Consider the following 12875-nt stretch of genomic DNA (forward strand, 5'->3'; position numbering starts at 1 on the left):
TTTATTTACTAATATATGGTTAATATACAAAAACTTTGATGATGAACCTTTTTTTGTTTATCAACTAACATAATCATCACTAATTATCATCACCATCATTCAGGATTATAATGAGATATTAACAGTTATCCTTGGGAGTTTTTATCATATCCAATGCTAGCCAATAGGGATTAAGATAATTTTTCAACGATTATCATATTCATTTGCTCAGTAGATTATAAAAATATGATAGATAATATCATGGTAAATATGATTGATAGACTTTGACAGATACATGATGGACAATCAGCTCAACTGTTACTGAATATTATTAGATTAATATTTTTTATTTCATATCTTTTGTAATTCAGTAGATCGCAATGTTACCAATGTCTAGTGATTTTCTTGTTATACTAAAGTAAAGTGAGAATGGGGTAAAATCATTTTATTTGGAATCTCAAGTTTTAGGAATGATTTTTTGATACTTTGCTGGGGGAAAAAGTTCTGTACGATGATGATATTATAATGAATTGAGAACAGTGGATTTAATATAATAATAATATCCATGGAAAGAATGAGATTAGATTAGATTAGAGTTTGATGATTTTATCAAAGGCATTTATCAGAATCTTGTGAGTAAAAGGTTGACACAAATTCCAGTTAACAGTTTACTTTTTTTTTCTAGTCAACAACTTTACTCTTTATCATGATGGTTACTGTATATATCTCTGAGTTTCATCATTTTCATCCAATGAACTGAATATCCAAGACTTACAGCTAAGAGAATATAACAGATTCACTTGAATTCATCATCATGATTATCGTTGCTGATTGAATCAGAATAAGAAAGAAAACTTTTTCTCCTCGTAGGAATATTTTTCTTTCCTCTCTCTCTCTCTCTCACTACCTCTTTCTCTCTCATTATCATCATCGACCAATGGTCAAGTCCTTTTGTGTATCAATAATGATAATACCTTTAACTTGATCAACATTCTTATTCCTATTTATATTCATCACTACGATTATCTTTCGAGTCCAGGTTTATATTTCTATTCATCAACACAATTATCAGAAATCATCATGACCATCATGTGATGATTAATATACAATTTACTTTTGTATTATCAGGATCAAGTTCCAGAATCAAATCCTTATGCCTTTTTTTTACTTATTCATAGACATGGAAACGATAAATCTTATATATATTACATATATAATACACAGATAGTATAGTTTTAATCCGTTAATCAACATAACATTTATCTTAAATCTCAATCTCAGAACTTTATTGGTCTCTATTGAAATGATCATGAAAGTTTCCATCCAGTTGATTGAACAAAAAGAATATAAAAAAAAAGATTCAATATTATTCAAATTTTGCTGCTGAGCGAAAATTTTACCATCAACTCAATAAAGTTTCCAGTTCATTTTCAATTGTTGATGATAACTTCATGATACTAAAGTGATAATAATAGTAAATATATAAAAAGAACCAAGATTAAAATTGTGATTCCAAAGATTTTTGTCTCTTCGAAATTCAATCATTATTATTATCGTTTTGGAGTTTCCTCTTTCATCTCATCTAAACCTTTACCTTTCATGAGACATTTCAAACCTCATTCATCTTCATATCACCTTTGTATTAATATCACTATTATTATGATAGTAAATACTACGTGCCTACAGTGGGAAGATGACGAGGTAACAACCCACATGAAACACTATTATCATTATCATGATACGTTTGACAACATGATGATGATGATTCTCATGTACTGTTATTAAATGAATGAAACTTTTGCTCCAGAAAAAAGGTATTGAAAGTTAATCAATCCTAATCAACAGGTTTCCTACCTTTTAGAATCCATATAAATAAGTTTATAATCACAATCTATCAAAATTGAATGAGATGTTTTTGTTATTACATGAGAAACTCATGGAGTAGAGATGATGATTCACCCAATTCAACATCATTATCATGAAAATTTCATACACTTTCACCACTCAAAAAGGAAGAGAAAAAATTTTCCAAGTGGAAAGTTCATCTTCATCAAGAATAATATACTCAGTGTACCTGATAAATTCAGAGAGAGAGAGAGAGAGAGAGAGAAGGAACTTCTTAACTGATTCTTTTCTGTCATCATTATCATTATCATTTTCGTACCTAATGTTATGTATCCAAAGAAATAAAAGGTTATCAAGGTGACAGGAAATAAAACTCACATTTACAGAGAAATCGCATCTTTTTCATCGCCATCATCATCATCTTCATCTTCATCTTCTTCTACTCATCATCATCTTTCTAAACTGTTAATTGATCCTCTTTACTTTCTCATCTCTCCATCATGTTCATATCATTATCCACCATGTAACAATCTCAAAGTTTCCAAAGGTTAACTTACATCATTAATGACTAACACTAAAGTTACTCTTTACCTTTTATTTCAACATTTTCAATCAACTACTCAGGTAGATAAATATTATATTCACCCTGTGTAACGATTATAATGATAGTGTAAAGGTTGGATTTAAGAAGATGAAGTGAAATATAATTGCCAGTCTTCACATTATGATGATATTATACCTTGGCGAACTGTTAGATTATGTACAATGTACATTAGATTTTGGCCTTAAAAGCTTATAGCTAAAGCGATAATTTCGTTGCAACGATTCATTTGAATGTCCAACAGGTCGCTTTTCAAGCTATTCTTTAAAGTTCAATTTCCAACGAACAAAAAAAAAGATATGAGATAAATGAGAAACTTACGATTCTTCAATATTGTTCAATCTCTTGTGATCAAGAAAATCATCATGAACAAGTTGATGACTTTCTGAAAGATCATTTAATAGCATGGAAGAAAATTTCTCTCTCTCTTCATGAACATTTCCACAGTTTATCAGATATAAAAGTTGATTTTCTATTTCCCATTGAACCAGTTAATCCAATCATTATTAAATTCACTACTCAGAATCATCTCTCTCTCTCTCTCTTTCCATCATTATCATCATAATCAGAATCAAGATAATTTACATCACACTGAGTAGAAGATGAGAAAAGTTCTGGAAATCATTTTCTTTTACCATGGAAATTTGTTCAGTAGCTTTTATCATAATGATTTCTAATTGTTACAATATAAACTAACCATTAACAGATTAAGATTTCTAGTAAATGATGATAATTTTCACTCCCTGGTTTTTAATTTAATTGCTAGTGAACAATTTTTTTCATCTTTCACTTATTCAATTATTATCATGGTTATATATTATGTTGAAAGTTGGAAATGCTAGAAAAAAAACAGTAACCAGTTAAAAGGTTGGTGAATAGGAAAAAAAAGTTCTGAATATAAAGCATGATGCATGTTCAGTATTAAACTGATGAAACAGTTTAGATAAGTAATCAGTAAATGAATTAGATGTTGATTTTCAGTACAAAAGGCAACTATTATTACAACATTTCCACCATCAATACCACCCTGAGTTTCATTGTTGAAAATCATCAGTAACATGGTGAATGAGAATGGGTGGGAAGTGGGTGGCGGTTGAATAGAGGAAGATGTAATTTTGATGTTCGAAAATGAGAGAGAGAGAGAGAGAGAGAGAGAAGAAAAAAATGATGAAAGTTCGATTCTCAATATTTTTACATAAAATATTCATAGAATATGATCAAGTCAAGTAGACAGAGATGAAGAAAATTTCATCATCATAATCAGCATCCACCTTAATGATAACTTCGGATTTCCTGTTGATAGGGAAGGAAGAGGAGAATGAGAGAGAGAGAGAGAGATAGAGATAGAAAATTCTGATAAACATGATGATGAATTCAAGTAACTGTAAAACGAGTTTCATATGTAATAATAATAATGTTATCTGAAAGCTCTTTGTCAATATTTTGATACATGGAAAGGAACAAAAAAAAAGTTCTAATGGTTTGAGAACTTTTTTTTTCTTTTCTCTTCATTTGTTTACATGATTATTTCAATGTTGATATTTGTTATCATTCCAATTCTGAAACTGAATCTGATTAATATCATTTCGCATCTAATATATTTCATGAGATTGAAATGATATTTACGTTTGAAATGGTCAAATCTCAATTGGAATCAATTTCATCATGGAAAATACAAAGTTCACTTTAACTTTACTCATCTAAACTGAACATACTGGACATGGTAATAATAATAATATGTACTCAAGGTAATTGAATGTAATAACAATAATAATAATAATAATCATACAGTAAATCTAGCGAAAGCTAAATATTGACCTTTTCCGTTGTTGATTGTCCAATATCAGGTAGCCTTAAGCTTCCGGATAATCAATTGAATTGAATATTGAGAGAAAATAATATTAGAAAGTTGCTAATGAGTTTACCGGAAATTCATATGATAGGTTATTCATAGTAATGATAATATGATTGATGAAAATGTTGAAATATTAAATTTCATGTGTTAACCATTGATTATGATCAGAATTTTCTTTGTCAAATTATCATGAATCAAGATGATGAATGAAAGTTAATTAACTGGATGAATGTGATTCAGAGACTCAGTTTCTCAGAGTTTACTCTTTCAAGTGGCTTGTTACAAGTACAATGTTCATAAAAGACCATGAGAAAGACTTGATTCCAATGTCAATAACGGTAAAAAAAAATTTTTCTCCATTCTCTTTATATATTAATAGTTAATATTATCGTCATGATGATGATAAATATTATTGTTATCAACAGTAGATTATAATTCACCTTGGTTATGAACCATGAAAGCCATAGACTTGCCATTGAGCCAGAATATCATGATGATGGTTTTCTTCATCTTCTATTGCATCATGATTATTTGTTCATCATGTAACTGAATTGTTTACTCAAATGGAGAAGGAAGTTAAATGAAAAGTGATAAAATGAAATCTGATGAAGATGAGACTCTCTCTCTCTCTCTCTCTCTCTCTCTCTCTCTCTCTCTCTCTCTCTCTGTACATATTCGGAAGATTTTTTCTTCTCTTCTCTTTTCTTTGCTTTCTTTTTTTTCTTTGATAATATTTTCCCTTTCATCTGAATCTTCATCATCTTTACTCTTATTTTTTGCATCCCTTTGAGATGTTGATGCATCTCTATCATCACCATCCAGTTCTGTGTAAGTGTTGACGAAGAGATTTGAAAGCATCTCTTCAGGTAAGTGGCTTGTCAACTAAAGTAAACATGAAAAACTGTTGGAACTTTTTTTCGCTTCTGCTTTTTTTTCACCTTGAATTTCAGGGGAGAAAAGAAAAGAAAAGAAAAAAGAAATTCCTTCGACCATCTAACCTTTTTCCCCCTCAACCATCATGTTGTCCCTTCATCATCACCATCATCATCTATCATCATGGTGTCATAATCATCGACTATCACCCTCAATATTTACCTTGCTTGACCCTGACAATTGTGCTATTCATGTTTCCAGGGGAGAAAATTCAATTTTCAGTGGAAACTTTTTTTTCTCATGTTTTTTTTCTTCAAAATTTTGATGATTTTTTAATGGTTTCATGGTGATCATACAAAGATAATTGGTGAATGTTGATTATTATTCATTCATTGAAAAATGATTACATTGTTCAGATTGTTTGTCATGAACCAAAAAGTAGATACCAATGAATAACAATCATGATGATATGAATTCTGAACATTTCTCATTGTTATTTTTTTTATTATATTTCTCTTTTCAAACAGTTTCAAACATTTCTCTTATTATCTTCCTGTTGTTCTGGACACTTTCTAATAGTTAAACTTTTCGTGTTCATTGTGTATTCATTGCCTTCGTAAACATGATGATATCATTGGAATCGATATTCAAATGGCCAGAATTTCATTCGGGAGTGAAAAAATCGTTCCCATGGTTTAATGAGAATTCACAATAACCAGAAAGTTTGCTGTTAGCACTTTGATTAACTGTTTCTCTTTAATTATTGATTCAATTTTCACAAATTTTGATGAAAATTTCATGAAATATTTGTACAAATTGAAATTTTCTCATGTATTTAATAACTAAATTTCAAACAATCAACTGAAATTCATTGTTATACTCATCATATTAATCGTATTCTGATTTTATATAATAACAAATTTCATTACAATTAACTTTTTGATTGTTACGGAAAAATTTGTATCAATGGTTACAATGGTTTCCATGATAATCTAATATATATTTCATTAATTGTGTTGAATGTTTCAAAAAATCTGAGCTTTAAATATTTTACTCAATTTATCATGTAGATAAAAATGACAATAACAATTAAAGTCTAATTGTTACCGTTAATTAGTTGTCAAGTTGTAAAGCTCAACTAACGATGATCGCAATGATTAACAATTCAAATTCATTTGATTGTTGAGATAAAACTTTCATATCATGATAATCAGCACCAACATGATTACGATTATCATGATATATATAATTATTCAAACAAGGAATTAGATAAGTTAATCACTTGCAGTTTATTTTAAATTGTCACTGGTTAACTTACTAAATAATGATGATAATAATAATAATCTAAAGTTGGATGATATTTTTAAAACATTGATTTTATTTCATGATTTAAATTCAATCAATATTAATCAGTTGAAGTGGAAACATTTTCCTCAATTGATCAGAATTATATTATCAATATGATAGCTACATGTTGATTGTAGTAAATAGTAAATTGTTGATGATGATGATTGTCGACATTTAATTGCTACCAATTGGAAAGATAATAATAATGAAAAGTAATAATATCATTTAGCCAAAGTAAACATAATCGCCTGTAAAAAATGATGATGGAAAGAAAAGTTCATGTGTCAAATTTTGAGTCAATTTTTTTCACCCTGAAAATTATTTCTCATTCAACTGATACAATCATGAAGACGATAAAAAAATTTATATATACTTATTATTATATATCTAAGTGTCTAATATTATCATTGTGTTAATAGATAGTGAAGTTTATCAGGAATAATTTAACACAAACTCAGCTCATTTTTTTTTCTCAATCTCTCTTTTACTCACCCAATTGACTTGGAATTCCGGATAAATCACCAAACCCTCATGGAGCTCAGTCAACCTGAAATTTCAATTTTATATATTTATTATTTTTCACTATTTCTCTTCATCATTTTAACTTTTATCATCCAGGAAAAAAATACTTGTACTCATATTGATCAGTCTAATAATACATGTCACCCAAATGAGAAATGAAAATGCGATGATGATCAATGATGATTCTGATGATGATGAAGAAAGAGCTTTATAATCTCTCTCTCTCTCTCTCTCTCTCTCTCTTGTAAATACTTTCATCTCGTCTTCATCTAAGTAAGTGTAATAAATAGCATCCAAATCTCACGAATTTCATGAGAAAATTCAATTTCATTTGATTTTGCAAACTTGAATTTCTAACCCTTAGTTATGAACTTTAGCATCCTCATCCTCATCATGATTGTCCTTCATCATCTTTACCTTTTTTTATATTCACCTAATAAACTTCACCTTATTTATCATCATTTTCATCTTTATCTTCATCAACTCAGAATACATGTTACCCTGGTAACCAACTTCGTTAGATACCCAAGTAAATACAGAATCTGATTTAACTTTTCGTCTCTCACTCTGTCACTTATCATCTTCCTAATCATCATTCTTTACTTTTATCATCTTCTTCTTCCTTTCATCTTTATCTTCCTCGTTTTTTTATCTTCTTCTTTCTTCTCATTCATTTCCATGTAATCATTTTGTCAAAAGAGAGACGAAACTTTCTTGTAGTTACTTTACCACCTTCCACCTTCCACCTCCCACTGACACTCTCCATCCTTTTCCCTTCCACTTCGCATCCTATTTTCATACATAAGTTGTTGTTTTCTTTGATTAAATGTAATAAAAATTTAGAGAAAATTAAATTTTATGTGTCAACAACCAGTGAGAATCAACTTACTACTACTCCGGTAATTTAACTAAATATTTGTTCTCGAGTAAAGAAAAGCAAGTGAAGAAAATAACTTAAACCATCTGAACACTTAACTTTCCAGAACATGGTGAAAACACCATGAAAAGTTGATTGTGATATTCAATGAGCGTCAAAAACAATAGTAAAAGTCATTATTTAATAATAATAACATGATAATGATAATATTTGAAAAAAGACAATAACAAATCAAATGAACATTAATCAGAATCGCTTTTTAAATTACAAATCGTAATGAGTTTAAATGAATTTCCCAACTAAAGGTAAACACAAATAGCCTCAGGGTAAAGTTGATGGAGAAAATTTTTCTCTTTTCATCATCATCATCGTCATCATCCTCTCTCTTTCATCAAAACAATTTAAACTAAAAATTCATTCAGACGATTGATTAGATGATTAATTCTAATCTTTTATTGGATGTATAATAATACTACAAAATTTAAGTCTAACAATCAACAATTTAATTCCGATTCCAATTTCAATTTGGTTGATTCAGAATTTTCGTTTGATTTTTACTCTCTCATTATATTCATTCATCTCATGTTAACTGTTGATTCTGAGTCTTCAAGAGTCATGACAATTTAATAATAATAGTAATATGAATACTTTTTAAATTGTCTGTAATTTAATTGTAGTAATTATATTTTCATCGTCTCAATGTTAACATGAGATGAGAATCTAATTTCATTTCCTCTAATATTGATTCAGGAAGTTTACCTGCAAGTTCCGGTTCCGGTTTAATTGCTTTACCTTTTTTGCCTTTAAAATCATTTCCATCATAATATTAACAGTTAACAATTATTGTTTTAATTCAATTCCAACAGAACTTTTCAAAAGGTTCAGAAGAAATTGAAAACTCGAATAGAAAAGAGGAAAAAAAAGTTCTGACTCGAAAATTGAATAGAAAAATTTATTTTCCCTTCCCCATGAAAATAACATTTGAATTCCAAACAATTAAATTTCCAAATTCAATGAACCATGTTAATTGTATGCTGACCAAATGATTGACCAGATGATTATCATCATGATAAACTTGAATAACGGTAAAAAAAACAGATTATCACTTGACCTGAATCATTGAACAGCAAAATATCATCACCATGATTAGATTATCATGATTTGATTAGAATTTCAGATCACGAAATTAGGAATTAATTTACTAACGGTAAATAATCATGATGGTTTAACAGGTAAACGAAAAATATTGAGAAAATTTTTGTTATTCTGATCAACATAAACTGTAAATATTAATAACGTTTTTTTCCGCTGTTGAATTTTAATCATATTTGTTGATTGTGAAACAATTAACTAGAAAACTAATTAGTAGATTATTAATGGCTCCTTGTGGGCAATTTGCTTTAATCATCAACATGGATTAACAATTAACTACAGAGAAATAGATTAGATATCGTAGATTAATTTTCGTCATTATTAAGGGAAATTAATTGATTTTCTCTGCTTTTAGATTGACATTTAAACTTTAACCTTGTTCATCAATTCAACAATCAGATTGATTTTATTGATTTACTTCAATGAAAAAGAGAGAGAGAGACAGATAAGATAATGATGAAGATGAAGATGATGATGATGATTGGAGATGATAAAAGGTAAGAGATTGATTCTGATTAAGAAAAAAAATTTTGACGATCGGATTAAAAGATGATAAAATCTAATTGAGAAAAAAAAGAAGCTTATTCACAGCAATTAACTTAACTAAGTTCAATTAATTTGATCAAATTTTCTTGTCTCTTCATTGCTTCAAATTCTTACCTTGATTATCATCACTACTCTTTCATCTACTCGATCATCATCATCATCATCATCCTTTCAGTTTCCAATTGGAAACTAAATCCAATCTCTTTCCATGCTATTAGATGATAAAAACTTTCAAATGAAACTAAACTCTCAATTCCCAATTAATTCAACATAAAACTTTTAACCAAATCAATTAAATTGTTTTGATTTGTTTTTTTATACATCAAAAAGTATCAAATTAATTTTTAATCAAGGTTAGTAAATGAAAACAACAACAACAACAACAACAACAATTTATCATGAGAAATGCAATTGACAATTTTATAATTTCAATTATCAACTTTTCAGGAAATTTTCTCAGGCTGAACATTATTCAATTGTCCACTACGATTGAGTGGACAATGACATTTGTTTGTACACACATTCAACTTATCATGTTGCCACTAATTTCATGGGAAGTTCAATTTATACCAGAAGAATGAAATTTATCATTGAATGTTTTGAATACTAATAAACAAGTTATCATTACCATGATAATATAATTATCATGATTTTCTTGTCAACAGAAAGGGTAAAAATCTGATACGATTCATTATTCATTCAGTAGATTTTTTTTTACTCACAATTAATATCAACCTGTAAACTATCAAGGTAACAATTAGCTGAGAATCGAAAAGAGTTTCATCAGTTTGATGAGAAAATGATTCCTTCCATGGTGAAAATTAATATTCTCACTTTCATCCTGAGTAATAATAGATTACATGATATGTGATATATTTCGAATTTGATTTCAATTTTTTTTGCTTCTCTTTTTCGAACATTTTTTCTTCTTCTCTTTTGTACTTACCTTGTAGATTCTCCAATAAAGGAATAAGATAACTACCAGGGGAGCATAGAAACTGGAAACTGTTGCAAATATTTGATATGCAATATCTTGAGATATAAGGCAAACCTTTTCAGTTTCAATTCGTTTCAAAAAATCTGGATCTTTCCATCCAAGGATCGGTGCTAATGAGATGAGTAATGATACGGACCAAACAGCGGCGATCATCCTGTTAACAAGGGCAAGGTTACGCTGTTGTATATGGTTGACCCGGGTAACTGCCCAGTAACGGTCAAGAGCAATGGCAAGAAGGTGTAAGATTGATGCTGTACAGCAAAGTACATCAGCTGAGGTCCAAATTTCACATAAAACAGAGCCAAAGGTCCACTCATTGGTCACCTCATAGAAAGCACTGATTGGCATAACTGTACAGGCAACCATGAAATCAGCTATAGCCAATGAAAGGACCAGGTAATTACCCACCCGACGTAATATACGGTCAAAAAGTATCGCATAGATTACAAATATATTTCCCAGAATTGTGATCAATATGAGTACCCCAAGAGCCGATGAGATAGCGATTGTGAAAACTGATTGATTGACCAGTTCGGATGTTACATTGTTCAAATGGTCAAGAGATGAGGATGAAAACACTGAATATATTGTTGTTAGGTCACTTGTTGAAGATGAAGGTTGAATATCACCGTTGAGCATATCGTTAATCGTCAAAGAAATCAGGTCAACTTTGCAGGAAAATAATTCGAGAATAAGAAAATGACAATTAGAACTTTTTAGAACACTTAGTTTCACTTTCTCGAAAAAGTTATCCAAGTGATGATCAAAATAACGGTAAATTTTTTGCTTCTCTCTTTCTACTAAAATAATTCACATTATCAAAGTAATTATATCAATGAAATCGTAGTAATATTCAACTGGTCAGTTAATTTTTACTTCGCCACTTAAATGATTTACTATTATTATCCAATTAGAATGGAATTGTCAGTTTTCCATTGGCTATTACACTAATTAACTTTTTATTTATTTATATAAATTTTGATATCTTATGATGATTAGTTTTTGTTTGTTTCTTTTGTAAACTTTATTATTACTATTATCACTTTACTGAATTAACTGGAACTTATGAAAATAATCAAAGTAATACATGAGTTTTGTTAATATTGTGGAAAAAATAATAATAATATTTTCTCATCACCATCATCATCACCTTATTTTTCAAGTCAATTTATATCAATTTAGTTTCTCTTACTTTTTGTTATTTCCTTTGCTTTATGAATTCAGGGTGAGTTGTGAGTTTTTCCCGGTTGAAACTTTGAACATACACTGAACTTTGGGCTGTTATTGTTGTTGTTAATCCTTGATACAACTTGATCAATGTCACTTTGGGTATTTCATTTGCTTGACATAAGCTTATCAAGTTTACATTGGACAATGATGATGGTCAAGATGAAGAGATGGATGATGAGGTGAGAGAGAGAGATGAAGGTAAGGCAATCAAGGTGAGGGATAAACTTTTGATAAATTCTGAGGAAATTCAAAGGAATAACTTTAAGGAGAAAAATCCTTTACGAAGGTTTAGTTTGTCTTTATTTTTCCACCAGTGGGTAAGATCATCCCTTTAATTTACGATCATTGATAAAACAAAATTCTCACTGATGAACAACGATAAAAGTTATGAATATCAATTGGAATCATCGTAATGTTTGAGGTGAAGATTGTAAGTTGAAACTAATACTGAAGATATTTAAGTCATATGGATTTATATGTAGCTGGGAGTCAGATGGTGATGGGATAAGGAAATAGAGTGAGAATAAGAGAGAGAGAGAGAGAGAGAGAGAGAGAGAGAGAGAGAGAGAGAGTTTGATTTTGTATGAGAAAAAAATTCGATGATAAAGTTTTTTTCTCTCTTTTTCTTATCTTCTCTGTGTCTTAGTTTCACTTGGATTGAAAGTCAATCGATGTTCAATACTAACTCATGTTAAATTTTCCATGGTAGGTCTCTGATTCTGTTCATGCGCTTTTCATCATGAGCTAGACAGCAAATAGTAGTACTTTCTTATCATATATTGGCTCAGTAGGTGGAGGAAAAAGCGAGGTGAGAAAGAGAGAGATTGTGAGTGAGCGGAGTTTGTCATTTATCATCAATCATAATGCTCAGTGTAATTCATAGTTAATGATGATAATGATATCAATAATTATGAAGATGAGACTTATGATTATCCTTAATCATTTGATTTTCCGATTTTTCAATCTTTTTATTCAAATAGAGAGAGAATGAGAGAGAGAGAGAGTGAGTGAGTGAGTGAGTAAGTGAGTAAGTGAGAGGGAGATAAAAAAG

General features: G+C 29.5%; 1 protein-coding gene across 1 annotated transcript in view; it reads right to left on the bottom strand.

Moving 5' to 3' along the window:
* LOC128390890 (5-hydroxytryptamine receptor 2A-like) overlaps positions 1–12580 on the bottom strand; it is a 30415-nt gene extending 17835 nt beyond the window's left edge. Inside the window, exons 1-2 of the mRNA XM_053350664.1 lie at positions 11787–12580; positions 10544–11262 (exon numbers count right to left, since the gene is read on the bottom strand). Of these exons, the coding sequence (XP_053206639.1) occupies positions 10544–11233 (690 nt within the window). The 5' untranslated portion in view covers positions 11234–11262; positions 11787–12580. The remainder of the gene's footprint in view (positions 1–10543; positions 11263–11786) is intronic.
* Between the last annotated feature and the right edge of the window lie 295 nt (positions 12581–12875).

The sequence above is a fragment of the Panonychus citri genome, unplaced genomic scaffold, assembly GCF_014898815.1.
Source record: "Panonychus citri isolate SS breed McGregor unplaced genomic scaffold, ASM1489881v1 Contig00130, whole genome shotgun sequence".
In the NCBI taxonomy this organism is placed as follows: domain Eukaryota; kingdom Metazoa; phylum Arthropoda; class Arachnida; order Trombidiformes; family Tetranychidae; genus Panonychus; species Panonychus citri.